We start from the raw sequence: 16,621 nt of genomic DNA on the forward strand, positions 1-16,621 counted from the left end.
TGAGCTGGGATGCTCAGAGAAGACCTTGCTGGGCAGGAGGCACTCGATCTAGTCCTGGAGGGTGGTGAGAATTCAAACCAGGAGAGAAAACAGTAGAGAACTTTCTGGGCAGGGAAGATTCCAGAAGCACAGTTGTAGACATGGCAATGCTCAAGGCAGAACTGTTCCTGTGCCAATCAATTGTCCAGCTGGGCCTTGCTGGGTAGGGTGAAAACAAGGCAAAAAGGCAGCCCTCTGGGCCAACTGTGTCACGTCCGAGTGATGACAAGTGGGGTACAGCCAGTTGCTGGAAGCTTCACGCCATTTCAAGATCCTCCTGGATCTACCTGGTGGCTTCACAAGATTGTAAGTGGCAGAGCCAGGACTTGAAATCAAGTATTGTACCAAGCCGGCTGTGCTTCCCAGGCACCACTGTTGGACTCTTAGACTTATTTGAAATTGACAGTTACCAAATTCTTTCAGTGTTTAGGAGGCCAGTTTCCTATAACGTAGTGATAATGGTTCTACTTAGAACTCATAGCCGAGAGCACCTGGGTGGCTCAGTCGGTTCAGCACCTGACTCTTGGTTTCAGCTCAGGTCATGATCTCCCAGTTCGTCAGTTCGAGCGCCACACTGGTCTCCGTGCTAATGGTGCGGAACCTACCTGGGATCCCCTCTCTCTCCCTCTGTCTCTGCCCCTCCCCTGCTCGCTCGCTCTCAAAATAAATAAATAAATAAATAAATAAATAAATAAATAAACCTAAAAACATTTTTTTCTAAAAGAACGCACAATCGTTTTGTGCGACTGTAACGTAAGCCAGTCTTGATAAAAATGAAACTTTCTAGAGATACCGGCAAGATAGGGTCAGCTTTCAAAAGCCAGGCTGAACGGGAGGGTAAACAGTAATGGAGAGCCTGCCAAGACGGAGAAGCAGGAAGGAAAGGCCACAGGAATGGGTGATTGCAATGGAAACAAAATGTTACCTATGCGGAGTAGGACAGAAAAACATGAACCGAAAAGAAAGGACTGGCTGCATGGAGGTTCCTGGGTGGCTGAACAGGATGCAAAAAAACAGCTGGTGCTTTAATAAGATCAATACCATTGTCAAACCTCTAGCAGGATTGACAGAGGCCAAAAGAAGACACGAATTACCAATATCAGGAGTGAAACAGGGGCTGTCACTACCTATCAAAAAGATGACAGGGGCACCTGGGTGGTTCAGTCGGTTTATGATCCGACTCTTGATTTCAGCTCAGGGCATGATCCCTGAGTCATGGGATCGAGCCCCGGCGGGCTCCAGGCTGCTCGTGGAGCCTGCTTAAGATTCTCCTTCTCTCTCTCTCTCTCTCTCTCTCTCTCTGCCCCTCTCCCCTACTCGCACTCTCTTTAAACAAACAAACAAAAAAAAAGATGATAAAGCAATACTCTGAGCAACTCTACACATATTAACTTGATAATTAGATGTGAAACGAACCAACTCTTCGGAAAACAAAAACTACCACAACTCACCCAGTATGAACTAGACCATTTGAACAGACTTAGAACTATTAGGGAAATTGAATTTCTAAACTTGAAACTCCAGAAAAAGAAATCTCCAGGCCTATATGGTTTCACTGGAGCACGCTATCACACGTTTAAGGAAGAGGCAATACCAATTCTTCACAATCTCTTAGAGAAAATAAGAGGAGGGATAACCTTCCAACTCATTTTATGAAGTCACTATCACACGGACACCAAAGCCAGACAAAGATAGTATAAAAAAATGACAACTGCAGACCAATAGCCCTCATGAATATAGATGCAAAAAACCTTAACAAAATATTAGCAAATAAAATTCCGCAACATTTTTAAAGCATTGTAGACCACGGAATCCATCCCCATGGACGCCAGGTTGGTTAAACATTCCAAAATCAATCAATGCAACCCACAATATTAACAGTCTACAAAGAAAAATCGCATGATAATACCCATCAGTGCAGAAAAAGCACCTGAGAAAACTCAACAATCCCTCAAGGGGAAGAAACTCCCACCTCCTGTCCCCCCCGAAATAGGAATAAAGTGGAACTCCTTCAACTCAATAAAGAGTATCTACCAAACACCTGCAGCTGGCGTAGACATACATGGCACAAGATGTAAGGCTGAGCGTGGTCCCCCTGAGATCAGGAACAAGGCAAGGTGGTCTCTCTCACCACCTCTTATTCAATTCAGTTCAGCTCAACTCAATTCAATTCAATTCAATTCAACTCAATCGCTGACATCAACCAACGTCATGAAGAATTCAAATGGGTTACCTGGCATAAGATAACTCCAACAACAGCACTATCCCACAGATAAAGCCATAAGAAACCCTCCTAATCCTGATATAAAGAGCCTTTTCCAATTAACGTTTGGTTCTTTCCCCTCCCCTGCTGCTGTACAGATTCCTATTGCCTGTTGGTGGTGATGGGACAAAAAGAAATCTAGTGACAATGGGTTTCTCTGGATATGAAACATCTATGTGACATACCCAGGGGCTTACAACAGGAAGTCTAAATATAAAGCTCAATCTTAGTTTTGGTTTACAATCAGCAGGAAGAGTCATTTCTTAAGCTGCCTTAATACAAATTTAATTAGCCAGCTACCTAATCTCCTCATCTGATAACTATATTTACCTGCTAATAAAAAGTCTTAGAAAGATTTAATGACCCTTTAACGGAACCAGTTGTAGAAAACAGAATTTGCTTAAAATATCTGTTCTGATCATACTTGCTTCAATACTTCCTTGGCATGGACATTTTGCCAGGAAAATTTTAATGCAAAGTCCTTAGCTTTTCTCTAAGACAAAAACGAGAAAAAGATACAATTTATGGTGTCACTGATGTATTGGCAGGAATTTTTTTTCATGCATAAATAACACGTTAATTTACAGGTCACCACTGATTTTTAAATAAAGGACTGAAAATTGTTACCAATGGCTAATTTTCTTATTTATAATGTATCTGACTCAAACAAAGGAGCAAAGGCCCTTAATATATCCTCTGACACTTATATAATGCCTAATTGATTCATACATATATTTTTCATGAAATAAAATCTTTGAGAAAATGTTTTTGTTCAAAAGGGTTTATTTTTCTCGTGCAACAAGAAAACAAGAGGTACGCAAGCAGGACTGGGAACGATGGCTCCATAATGTCACCACCGTCCAGGTCCCATCATTCTTGGTGAGAGGCTTTTATTATCACGGTCACCAAATCCTACCCCACCTTCAGCCTCAAGCTCATGTTGAAAGGAGTCTCGTGCGTGCGTGTGCATGCACGAGATACTCAAATATTCTACTTCCTCACTTCCTACGGTAGTAGACTGGTGGCTTCACAGGTCCTCTGAAACCAGTCTCCTCCTGATGGGAGGGAAGAAGCCGTCCCCAGGGCCTTGACCATAATCATCTTCTAGACAAAAGTTACAGTGGAATCTCGAACTTAACATGCCACTCCCCAAGGGCGACTTTACCAGAGCACAAAGTGCTCCTGTCCATAGCAGGCTCAAGGGAAGAAAAGCGGGCACAGCACTCCCATGGCACTGAAATCTGCAGGGTGGGGATTTGCACAGGGCCAGGGTTGCTTTGTTCCGTTTTGAAGACAATACAAAGGCACGTGGAATACCGGCCCGAATAAAAAGTACCCCAGGCTACCACGAATGAAGGTCAGAATCACTGACTATTCAAGTGACCTCAGCGTTACCCGCTTGACCCAAGAGTAAATGGAGATCACAGGAGTTCTTGACTTCCATGCCTGATTCAACCTCCCAAACGACCCAAGAGTTTGTGTGGCCGTGGGGTTTAAAACTCTAAATGGATGGTTTCGTTTCAACGAAAGACGCACTTAATCTAGGAGTCATTTTTTTTTAAAACTCCTTACACACAAATCTTCCCTAAGCTTACACATCAGTATGAACTTCATGAAAAGAAATAAAACATTGCAGGGCGCCTGGGTGGCTCAGTCGGGTAAGCATCCGACTTCGGCTCAGGTCATGATCTCGCGGTTCGTGAGTTCGAGCCCCTCGTCAGGCTCTGTGTTGACAGCTCGGAGCCCGGAGCCTGCTTCAGATTCTGTGTCTCCCCTTCTCTCTGCCCCTCCCATGCTCATGCTCTGTCTCTCTGTCTCTCAATAAGTAAACATTAAAAAAAAATTTTTTTAAAGAAAGAAAATGTTGACAGGTATATTTTCTACACCAAACATAAAATAGCACAACACTGAACTTAACGTGTCCCTCGGCAGCATCCTAAATAGGTTCCGGCCAACTTGCCCCCCTGTGGAGGCAGCGAGAGGTGGTATGGGCAAGAATTCGGGTCAACAAAGACTCATCACCTCCTTCCCAACAAGACATTTTCATTACACCGAGCTGATCTCCTCCACCACCCCAAGCTCCCTCTGCTCAGTCCTACCACGGATCCTCTGTGGCTTTGGTCCTCCCTGACCAATCACGATGGCTTGGATTGTCCTCCCCTCTCATCTGGACTCATCCACAGCCTACATGTCTCAAGCCCTACCTCCTCCACGAAGCCACTTCCAACCTCTCCAGCCACAGCACACTCTCTGTCCGCTGACAATCTGCTATGTATTTTTATGCTTTATCATCTACGACTTTACGGCGTCAGTTGTCAGTTTCATCTCCGGCTGTTAGCTCTGCCCCGGACTCCAAATCAATAATGACAGCTACCTGCTGGAAATCTTCAAAACGATGACTCTCTGGTGCCTCCACTCAACATGTCCAAAGCAACTCATCATCTTCAGTGAGATCTCCCCGTCACTAGACTATAAACATGAGGACAAAACTCATGTCTTAGGTTTCTCTGCCTCACCAGTGCCGGGACAGAGCCTGATATCCAAGTCATGGCAAAGAAACCTTTGCTGGCTGGCTGGGTGCATGACGCCACATGCCCTTAAGGAGCTCACCCTCAAGCTGGACCTCTAGACTTGGAACTATCTTCACCTCCTCCCTTCTGCTCATCACAAATCATCAGCAAATTTTCCTGATTGTTTTTTAACAGTATCTACTGCACCCGCCCACTTTTTCCACTCCACTATCACAAAAGCAGCCCGCACGGCTCTCTGGATTGCCAAGATCTCAGCAAGAGTCTCTACTGGCTTCCCCACATCCTCGTTGGTTACCCCTACCACTTCTCTGCCATCCAGCCCCCACATGACCACTAGAAACAGCTTTCGAAATCACATACTGTCCCCTACTATCCCCTGCTTTGTGTTGACACCCTTCTTCATATAGCTCCAGCCGAAGCCCCACTCCTCTTTACGTGCCTTACCCTCAACCCAAATCACCCTACCACCCACTCCACACCTTCCTACCTCCATGCTTTAACTTACTAATGCCCTCTAACCTTCTACCTGTCAGAAGCGTCTTTTCATCCTTCAAGGCCCGATTCAAGTGCTTCCCCCTCCCGCCGAGGTTATTGTTCATAGAATCTTTTTTTTTTTTTTTTGCCTGCACCAATAGCATCTTGTCTAGACTTAGAGCTTTGTCTGCGTTACTTATCCCGTGCTACCCTGTTACAGTTGTCTATGTACACACCTATCTTGACCACTAGACTGTAAGGTCATTAGAGGCAGGGTCCCCGAGGACAGACTAATATAGCCCCACCACCACTACTACCAAGTATCGAACTGATGCTCAGTGAACAAGCTGAACAGAATATAATGACCTGCCCCACGGTATCCACTCATTTTACAGATACTTAGAGAGCCTAAACAAAACAGAACATCTCTGCCCTCATGGTGCTTACATTCTCATGGGAATATACAGATGGTAAGTGAAGTAAATAAGCACACGTACACTATGTTAGGTGGAGAGAAATGGTTAACAAAAAACAGAGCAGGGAAGGGGGAGAGGGGCAATGGGGATAGGGTTCAATTTTCTTGGGTGACCAGGGAAGGCCCTACTGCAAAGCGGACAAGTAAGCAGAGACCTGAAGGAGGTGAGGGAACCAGGCATGTAGACATCCAGGGAGCGTCCTAGGCAGAGGATCAGTAAGTGAGGTAGGTGCCCATTTGGCACAGGAAACCGGGAGCCAGTGTGGCTGAAGTGGAATGAGTGAGGGGGAGAAAGGTCAGAGAGGAGGTCAGAGGGGCAACGGGAAGCTGAATCCTGGAGGACCTTGTAGGCTAGTGAGATGACCTTGGCTTTTACTCTTTTTTGAGATGGGGAGCCATTACCCAAGTTCCATTTTGAAAGAATCAGTCTGGCTGCTGAGTTTAAATTTGGTTTAATTTAAGTAGCAGGCTTCCTGGCCCCAGCTGTCCAGACCTATCCTTGATGGCTGGGTAAGACGCTTCAAAGGGTTACCTAGGTGCTCAAATCAGAGCCAGAGATTGCCACGTGAGTCCTTAACTGAGCTCCAAACCAAAGAGAGTATAGAAGAAACCTTAAGGGAAGGGTCCAAAGCCCAGAACAAACAGCCCAGGGCAGTCCACAATGCAGCAGCCAGACTGTGCTACAAGGCATCTCAGCGAGGGACATGATGATGAAGGCATGCTGTCTGTCCACTTCCGGTGTCCTCGCAACAATGCTTGGACAATGCCTTGGGGAATCCCCAGGCAAGGCGGCAAGACCTGTGGCTTTCAATCTGGGGGATGAAGACACTGAATCAACGAACAAAGCTAGAGTGAATCTGGAAAGATAGAGACCGTAACAACCAGACCAAAGCAACCGAAAGATGTAGCGAGGGGTAAAAATCAGCTGTGAGAACCATCAAAGCCAAGGAAATTCCAAGAAGGCCTGTGAAATATTTCAGGGATCAACAGAAACATCTCAATTCCCAGTAATAAAAAAAAAAAGCTCAGGGGCACCTGGTTGGCTCTGTCGGTAGAGCATGCAAGTCTTGACCTTGGGGTTGTAAGTTCGTGCCCAATGTTGGGTGTAGACGTTACTCAAAAATAAAATCTTCTAAAAAATGCTAAGAAGTCTACACATACATATATAACTATAAATCTTTTAGTAAACATTTATTCCATTAAGGGAGGTGCCCCCTGCCTTAAACCAACACACGACACAGGAAAGCGTGCAAACCAAACTTTCTCTTAAATGCGTTCGGGAAAAGCTCCTAAGAGGGGTTATCTGGGGGAGGATGCAAAGGAGAGAGGAATTTGTATCGCTTATATTATACATCTTTGTAATTTTTTAGTTTATTTACGATGAGCCTATGATTATATTAGCCGATAGTATTAATTTTGAGTCATTAAAAAAGCAATGAAGACGTCTACAAAAGAAAAAGCGCACTGAGCAGCTAACCACTCAAAGGAGCCCTTGGGTAAATATTTTGGGGAAGTGAAGAGATATAACAATGTGAATAAGCGAACACTACTTTATCTGTATTGTGACATATTTTTATATATCAGGGTTTTTTTTGGTGATATAGGCAGGGCCTCCTTGCTTAAATAACAAAAGGCAAGGAAGTGATCTAAGAAAGTTCTAGAAAGACTACTGAAGAATTCTTAGATTTCATTCTCCCGATATTATTACAAAAGAGGATAAGCAGTTAGCAGTACGTAAGAGTTAAGGGCAATTTTGTTCAGAATCAAAACAGCCAGACGGCTTCCTGCAGCCCTATGATTGTTATTTCTCGAACACATGTCTGAGGCATTTAGACTTAGGTCTGCTTAAAGAGCTTAGGGCTAAAAAAAGGAAGTTAGCACATGGCCTCTCTTATTATTCTTTTCTACCATGGTGATTCTTACAGTGGCAGGAAGGGGACATAGTTAAGGTGGAACAGTTGTCTGAGCTTTGAATTCTTTAGCTTTTTTAGGTTTTTGCTGTCTTGATGTAATCGAAATGCAACTTCGTTTCAAAATATCTAATCACCGATTTTTCCCAGTTCCCTCCTACCCTAATTGTCGGCTTATAAATGCAAATACAAACATTTTCTGTTGACCAATTAAAACTACAAGATTGTCAGTAGGGGGCGCCTGGATGGCTCAGTCGGTTAAGTGTCCTACTTCGGCTCCAGTCATGATCTCATGGTTTGTGAGTTCGAGCCCCACATCAGGCTCTGTGCTGACAGCTCCGAGCCCGGAGCCTGCTTTGGATTCTGTGTCTTCCTCTCTCTCTGCCCCTACCCCGCTCACGCTCTGTCTCTCTCTCTCTCTCTCTCTCTCTCTCTCTCTCTCTCTCTCTCACAAAACTGAAAAAACGGTAAAAAAAAAAAAAAAAAATTTTTTAAAAAAAGATTGTCAGTAGGAATACAAGAGAGTACATGAGTCACGTTCCAAAAGGCTTTTGAGAGATCCACTTACCACTGGACTTAATTTCTCGGACATAATTACTAGGGAACCAGCCTGTTCTGCCATTTAATGTGCCTTCCCACCAGCCTCCTTCTTCAACTCTGGTGACATAAATGATGTCCCCTTTACAAACTGACAGTTCATCTTCATTAGTCTGCTTAAAGTTGAATCTTGCCTTTACTATCAACTGGTGGCCTCCATTCTCCATCATCTCCTAGGGAAATAAAAGCCACACCAGATTAAGCACCCATCTACATGGGGCAGGGCACAAATGACATGAATTGAGGCAAATAACGTGGGATGTGCAAGGACGAAACCCCAGGTCCACAGCCGTCTTGAGTCTTTAACTTAGGAGTGGGGCTGGGGTGGGGGAGGGTAATAAACGGCGCAGAAGCGCATGCGACCTTTTGTGTTTACGAGAATGTGTATTTTGAAGGGGGCCATAGCTTTCATTCCCCTCTCCCCTCACCAATTGCCTAAAGATACTTGCTAAATGCGCCAGGAAACAAAGTAGAGTGATAAGCTATTCCACCCTGCCTCTCCCCAACACCCAGACACGGTCTTACATAATTATAGGGCCAAGATTAAGTACTAATCTACACATAAAATCTGCCTCCCACCTCTCAGTGGCTAAGAATATCTTAAATTGGCTGATTTAGTCATATGCAAACATCAAATATCCCGTAGATACCTAAGGTGGAGTTGTTAACCTGTCACGGGCCCCTTTGAGAAGCTGATGCGCACAGGGATCTTTACCTAAACCACCCGTAAGTTCCTGCACAGGAGGTTTGCACACAATTTGAGAGGGTCCAAGGGGGCGCGGAACCGTAGTGTTCATCAGCTCCCCAACGGGAGCCGGGAGCCGTGATCTCAAAAGGTTAAGCGCTTTGGAAGTAATTAAAGTCTTTGGAAGTTACAGCTCCTGATGGCTTAAAGCAAGTGGGTGGCTTTTGACAAGGAATAAAGGTCTCCAAAGAGCCAGCCGAGGATGAGGCGGTTCCTCCCAAATAAAAGTTCCTATTAAGACCAAATGCAGAGCTAACTGGGCTACCCCACGAGGGGAGTTCATCATCACAGGCTCAATAGGAACGCACAGAGAAAGAGCAAATGGCAGTAACGATGATGATGGCAAGTAATGCATATTGATTGTCTGTTATGTGCCAGGCACTATCTAGTTCTCCTAATAAGCCAGACGTAGAGGAAATGCCAGCAAGCTGCCATCAGGAAGCCGTTCTAACGACTTCCATTTGCACCGCATTCCCCGCTAAACGAGTCACTCGGTCCCAGGAAGGGAAAGAACATGCCTTTGATGTTTAAAGTAGTTTCACCGGCGACGCCCCAAACGCACAGGACGGCTATCTCGCCACACGGGGAGATGAAACCAGGATATCGATTTCATTTGACAGACTGTGAAACAGGCAAGGGGAATTGGCTTCTCTACTTACCACTGCCTTTGACTGCCTCTGCAGCCCTGGAGCTGTGCTAACAACTGCTCCCTGTGGGCTTGTCTGAGAACTATTAGCACTAAGAGAAGAGGAACGTCCACATGGTCTTTCTGATAGCTGATCTGTGAAAAGAGGAAAAGGCAAGATAAAGGGAGCCACTCATGTCAGAAGCACGTCTAGAACATAACACAATCTTTCACGGGACATTAGCACGGGCGCCCTGGCCGTAATCCTCACGGTTACCATTCGGAACGTGCCAAGTGAATTTCCTCCCCCCGCCTCCCATTTTGGTGGCCAACTTCTTCATAGCCTTACTGGCCATCGCTGTCCAGTAGAATGAAAAACAGCGACAGAGCCACATTTTCTCTTAACCCATTTCCCTACGACTCTCCCCTCTTGAACCGGTTGAGACAGTACGCCCTGTTATCCAAGGCAGAACTATATTGGGTACCAAACAGCTGTTTGTGGCTCTTATTACTTTGAAATATTTCAAACTTCTCTCTTTGTGTTTTGGCCCTTAACTGGGTGGTTCTTGTCTTCCTCCTATGCGGTAACGTGTGTAGCGTATGTAATGTAAATTCTCACAGAAACTGGGGGTGCGGCGGTGGGGGGGGGCGGTGGGCGAGGCGAAGGAGAATCAGAGACAGAGTGTGTCTGGGAAAGATGCGATCTTCAAAAATTACACTCGAGAATCTTCTCTTCCTTGAAACCTTGTGAAATTCGATCAGACCAGCGCTGAGCTGGGTGTTTTCCGTATGCTGGCTTCTCGACAAATTCAAATGAGGGCTTTTTTCCTCTCCGTTTATTTTTAAAAGACATAAACTGCAAAAGTCTAAAGCCCAAACATTCCCTAGGCGACAAGCTCAGTATCCAAGTAATTTCCTTGATGCTGTGGGTTTTAACTTTCACCTCCTTGTATTTTATAAATATCCGCGGCAAGGGAAGAGACTATAAAACTTGCTAGCAGAGTTTGGCAAAGGAACGTATAATTTGGATGGCATAATGCTAGAATGATACGATCCTCCCTGCCTAGCACTGGCTAGTTGTCATATGTCTTAAATATAGTTACTCGAATTAGCTGTACTTCTGCTATACGCCTTTGCAATAGCTCAAAAGCCTCCTTTTTTTTTTTTTTCCCAAATAGCAAAAGAACAACTCTAGAGAAGTATTTTTACATTTATTGCTATTATGTACAGCTCTTTTGACTAAAACTATAATTACTTGATAGCTTCCTAGATGCTCCATTCTATTTGGCACTCGACTATATTGTCTGCTCTCGTGCTAAATAGATGGTAATTTTCTCAGGGGCGGGGACCGTATCTTACACTTCCTTTGTAGCACCTGGCGGTGCTGGGCACACAGCCTGTGGACTCTCCAACAGTCTGAGCACCAAGACCTATGTTTGGGGGCGGTCAGTCCGATGTGGGTTTGAACCCCAGCTCTGCCACTTACTTCCCGGTTGGGCAACTGTGGGCCGGACTTCCCTTATCTGTAATACGGACCTAATAATAATACCTACCCCCAGGGTCATTTCAAAGAGGAGGCCACCGATGATTCTTAGAATTGCTTAGACCCATGGTGAGGGCTCAGTGCATCTCAACTATGCTTATTCCCACCCAGCTGTACAAAAGATGTTGTCTCACAGGAGTAAGGTTATACTCCAAGGCTATGGGGCGTTTTGTTCACATTTGCTAGGATTTATAGTTAATGCCTCCAATGTGGTGGGTATTAAACATTTAAATAAAAAATATTCTTTTCACTCACTACGACCCTGAGGTTTCGTTTCCAGTGCAAGGTTACTGACAAGTTCTTTTTTTCTTTTTAAAGTATGTGGATTTCTTTTTTTTTTTTAATGTTTATTTGATTTATTTTTTGAGAGAGAGATTGACAGAGTGTGAGCAGGGGAGAGGCAGAGAGACAGAGGAAGACACAGAATCCGAAACAGGCTCCAGGCTCTGAGCTATCAGCACAGAGCCCGATGCAGGGCTCGAACCCATGAACTGTGAGATCACGACCTGAGCTGAAGTCGGGCGCTCAACCGACTGAGCCACCCAGGCGCCCCACTGACAACTTCTTTTACGTGGACAGACACATACAAAAATCTATGAGAAAAACATGGCTCTAATAGGGAAGTAACTGCTATCTTCTGTAAACTTTATGAAAAGGGGAACTCATCTTTTCCTTTTCATTTTCTGTCTTGTTGTTCTCAGTTACGTATTCTGTAGCTTTGGATGAAATAGTTCCTTGGTTCTTATCATTATATGAAGGCCATTACAATAACATCTGTGATAGATGTGTTTAAATCCTAAACTCTGAACAATTAAAAGGGGCGCCTGGGCGGTGCAGTCGGTTAAGCGTCCGACTCTTGGTTTCAGCTCAGGTCATGATCTCACGGTTCATGGGTTCAAGCCCTGCATGGGGCTCAGTGCTGGCAGTGCAGAGCCTGCTTGGGATTCTCTCTCTCTCTCTCTCTCTCTCTCTCTCTCTCTCCCTCTCTCTCTGCCCCTACCCTGCTCACTCTCTATCCACCCCACCTCAAAATAAATAAGTAAACATTTAAAAAAAAAAAAAGCATTTGACACCCACTGGGGTTGACTTGCAGGGAGGGGAGAGATGTGCACCGATCGAACAGTCGTGGCCAAAGTTGGCTCCTAGGGGAATGAGACCCGTGGATCCAAACGTGTCACGCACGACTCGCAAACCCAGCTCACCTTCTGTTGCTTTGTTGACAGCTAAGAGCGTGCTCAGAACCTTGGAGAAATTGACCCCTGCATAAAGGTCATCAGGATCAAACACCTATGAGAAAGGAAATTGAAACTGTCAGACGCCGTTAAGGGTTCAACTCAGCAAACCAACCTATCGAAAAGGCCACTCCCTCCAGCTCTCGGGAGAAAACGATGTAAAAGCCAAGAGCCAAACCTCCGTAGGGCCTTGCGAGAAGTGAAAGCGGCAGCTGAGCCGCCTAATGACATGTGGCAGGGCCCTCGGTGAGTCAGAGCGAAGCAGTGCTGGGAAATGAAAGCCGAGCCAAGAACCTGAGCCCATCAGCAGACGCGCGCTCTGGCCCTGAGCGTGTCAATGCCCGGCCCCGTTACCAGAGCCCCGTAGGCACCTGTTACAGTTCGTGCCCGCCACCTACACAACGCCCTTCCAGCCCACGAAGAAGGTGCTGGAGCCCTTCTGACACGTTGCCACCTGCACAGTTCAATCGCTGGGCTCAGGAGGGCCACTGGGGCATGCTGTCTCTTCCTCTGCTGTCCTCCCTGTTGCCACCCACCGGGTCCCAACGGCCTGGGATCCCAGCTCCGTGGTCACTCAAACTTTTCCAGGTGGGTCTTTTGCTCCCAGCCTTGGTTCCTGGTTTCTGCCGTTTGACCTCGCCCTTCTCAGCTCATCGCCGTGGATTTGAACCTGTGCCGGCTCTTCCTGGCCTCAGGTGACTTTTCCAGACGTGACCTCTGGCCTTCCTAGTACTCCGCAAGTGTCAGCAACAAAACATGAAATAGATATGATATTTCACTTCGCCTTCGTTCTGGTATGCCACCGTCCCTGGTGAAGACTCCTATCAGTTGTTGTCTTAAATACAAATTAATTATTGATTTGTAAATGTCTTCAATGTATTAAAATGCACATAGAATTCTTCTAGTCTCATATATGAATATTTGAAGCTAGCAATATTCTCAAACACAGGCACAATCTATTCATCTGCCAGCCAGCCCACAATATAGATATACATATCTATAGGTAACCAGATGCCCAGGTTCTGGATGCAAGTTCACCTTCTAAAAGCATTTCATTCTTTGGGGCGCCTGGGTGACTCAGTCGGTTAAGCCTCCGACTTCGGCTCAGGTCACGATCTCACGGCTCATGAGTTCGAGCCCTGCATCCGGCTCTGTGCTGACAGCTCAGAGCCTGGAGCCCGCTTCAGGTTCTGTGTCTCCCCCTCTCTCTGCCCCTCCCCGGCTTGCACCCTGTCTCTCTCTCTCTCTCTCATTCTCTCAAAAAATAAACCTTAAAAAAATTAAAAATAAAATAAATAAAATCATTTCATTCCAGGAGGGCTAGAAGTCTGAATCTTCTTTTCCCAGATACAGTGACAGAAATAAAATGTACCTTTTCATGTGGGCCGTCCCATTAGATGGAGCCATGTGTTTCATTCCTAATCTGCGTGTTTTCTGAAAGCCATGTCAAGGCAAAATTTTATCTTCTTTGTGTACATATTCTCCAAGACCTAAACTCTGTCTCTAGAATGAAGGTACATAGTATCCATTTTTTTCGGGGGGGGGGGGGGCGTCAATATAGATAATATATGCAAATGTGAACTTATAAAATCTGTGTATTCTGGGATTGACGATGATACTGTTCATTTAATCAATGGATGTTTCGCATTCAAACTTAGTATGCCTGAAAAGCCCAATCACATCTAAAAATGACGCACTAGGGGCGCCTGGGTGGCTCAGTCGGTTGAGTGTCTGACTCTTGATTTCGGCTCAGGTCGTGATCTCACGGTTCGTGAGGTCAGGCTCCGTGCTGGCTGTGGATCCTGCTTGAGTTTCTCTCTCTCCCTCTCTCTCTGCCCCTCCCCTGCTCATGCTCTCTCTCTAAAAAAAAAAAAAAAAAAAAAAAAAAAAAAAAAAAAAAAATGACACACTCATTCTACTTTTAGTAAAGGGGTAATCCCAATATTACTAAAGAGTCAAATGACAGTACGATCCAAATATGTCTCTGAATCCCACAATATGAAATTCAAAGTTGTCCAGGAATAAAGGGGTAGGCACTCTGTTTTAGTCTGCCAAAGCCTGGGTGAACAAGATACAACAGACCCCGGAGAGCGTATCTAGTATCCCAGAGGATTCCAGATTCACTGAATCTCCCTTAGAGCACATCGGTGGGGAAGTCTTAAGGGCACGGGTGCCACGATGGTAACCAAGCCAAAAGGTCATTTGTTTTTAGCCTCTACTTCCTAACGGGAGCGTGAATACGTGTGCTCCCTGATCCAGGTGAATTGACTGCCTACGTGCGGCAGATACTGGCCCACATCAGGGGCCCATACCGTACAAGGGCACTTGACTGAGATTAAGACAAATAACCCGATCAGAAAATGAAACACGCATCCACAAGAGTCACCGCCTGTGCTTGTGGGAAGCTGCCGGGACTATACAGGGTTTCCTTTTTAGAAAACCCCCATATGCTAGAGTTTACCCACGGACACTGTTTTTCTCCCTGCAAGCCTATTCTGTAGCAGCAGCAACTACACAGGAAGGAGCTGGAAGAGGCCTCTAGGGAGTAGCAGAGACAGCAGAGCCTAAGAGTTATGATTTCAGAGCAGTTGGAAGATTAAATATAGCCAGGAACACCCTCCACCGCACCACACCCTCCCAAACCTCAAACTGCATGCTATTAAAAATTCCGCCCCAGACTTTTCTTCCGCGCACCGAGATGGGTCCCTTACTAAAATGGAAACACTGGGAGGGAGCCTAACGCTTTCAGCTGTTAGCAGTCTTGTAGACCTTAATGGAAATGACAGGCATGAGACCAAGTTTAGAGCTGATGGTGTGGAAAACGTAAAGACATGAGCGCGCAACTTGGGAAAAAGCGAGGGAGAACGGCCGGACGACGTGGGGAGGGCAGGGGAGAACGAGGAGAACTGGACTGCAGTACAGGGCCGTTTGCCTGGGAGTGATCCCAACCATTTACACACACAAAATGGAGAGCCAATTCCCCTTTTCTGTCCGCAGAGCCCCGGGGCTTGTTAAAGGAAACGCACATTTGCACATTTACGGCGTTGGTGCTTTTCCGCGTTGGTGCTTTTCCGACGGGAAGCCGTGATGTTACTACTCCCCCTCTGCTACTCCGCGTGAGCCCGAGTCCCGGATTAGCTGAACTTGCTCTATACCATTTGGGTCCAGAAGTTAGCTGGTTAGTCGCAGTTGGGTCTGTGAAGGTCGGATGAACGGCAGGATTCCTTCCCTCCATCTACCACGACTGTGATGCAGACAAGAAAGGGCGGCTTCTGGAACTACTACGAGATGCTTTCAAGGTCCCGCCTCCTGCAACGGGGAGGGGGGGGGGGCGAGGTTCAAGGACAACAACGACGGACGTTTACTCTACTCTGGGTAAGCAACAGGCGAGACCGAGATTAAACCTCATGAAAGATGTTTTTTTAAGTGCCGTTGACCCTTGAACAACACAGGTTTGAACTGTGCGGGTCCACTTACACGTGGGCTTTTTTCGATACGGTACAGTACTGTAAAAGTATCTGCTCTTCCTTATGAGTTTTTTTTTTTTTTTAATGTTTATTTATTTTTGAAAGAGACCGAGAGAGAGCAGGCGGGGGAGGGGCAGAGAGGGAAGGAGACCGAGGATCTGAAGTGGGCTCTGCGCAGCAAGCACCGAGCCGGCTGCGGGGCTTGAACTCATGAACCGTGAGATCATGACCTGAGGCGAAGTCGGAGGCTCCACCGCTGAGCCACCCACACGCCCCTCTTCTTTATGACTTGGTAACAACATTCTCTAGCTTACTTCATTGTAAGAATGCAGTATATAATACATCTAACATGCAAGCTGTGTGTTAATGGGCTGCTGATGTTATCAGTAAGGCTTCGGGTCAATGTACATAAGGTCAATTTACATAAGGCCCAACACGACATCAGCGGCTGAAATCAGACAAGGCATTTAATTTTTAAATGTTTCCTCGCATTTTTCCATTTCGGATATCCACAATGACCGCACAATTTCTTTTCCATCCACTAAACACCAGGTGTTAATTCTGGACTGTTGGGCATCTGGCAGTATAAACCACGCAGACATGTAATATTTTCATGGTTTTACAAGTAGACCCTTTGGGGACAGTTTTCACTTTCAATCTGCACGCCGTTCGATGACGTTTTCTCTAAATCGACCAGCGCAAGGAAGCACATGAGAAGAA

General features: G+C 45.9%; 1 protein-coding gene across 3 annotated transcripts in view; it reads right to left on the reverse strand.

The window, feature by feature from the left end:
* The window catches only part of ARHGEF6 (Rac/Cdc42 guanine nucleotide exchange factor 6), a 96,750-nt gene that overhangs the window by 64,148 nt on the left and 15,981 nt on the right, over positions 1-16,621 (reverse strand). Inside the window, exons 2-4 of one of the 3 annotated variants that reach the window (XM_040468546.1) lie at positions 12,405-12,489; positions 9,694-9,815; positions 8,261-8,462 (exon numbers count right to left, since the gene is read on the reverse strand). In XM_040468546.1, the coding sequence (XP_040324480.1) occupies positions 8,261-8,459 (199 nt within the window). In that variant the 5' untranslated portion in view covers positions 8,460-8,462; positions 9,694-9,815; positions 12,405-12,489. Of the gene's footprint in view, positions 1-8,260; positions 8,463-9,693; positions 9,816-12,404; positions 12,490-16,621 lie in introns of those variants that run through there. The other 2 variants (XM_040468547.1, XM_040468548.1) reach the window with 2 other exon arrangements.

Source organism: Herpailurus yagouaroundi, unplaced genomic scaffold (assembly GCF_014898765.1).
Source record: "Herpailurus yagouaroundi ecotype Mexico unplaced genomic scaffold, PumYag 67702, whole genome shotgun sequence".
Taxonomy (NCBI): domain Eukaryota; kingdom Metazoa; phylum Chordata; class Mammalia; order Carnivora; family Felidae; genus Herpailurus; species Herpailurus yagouaroundi.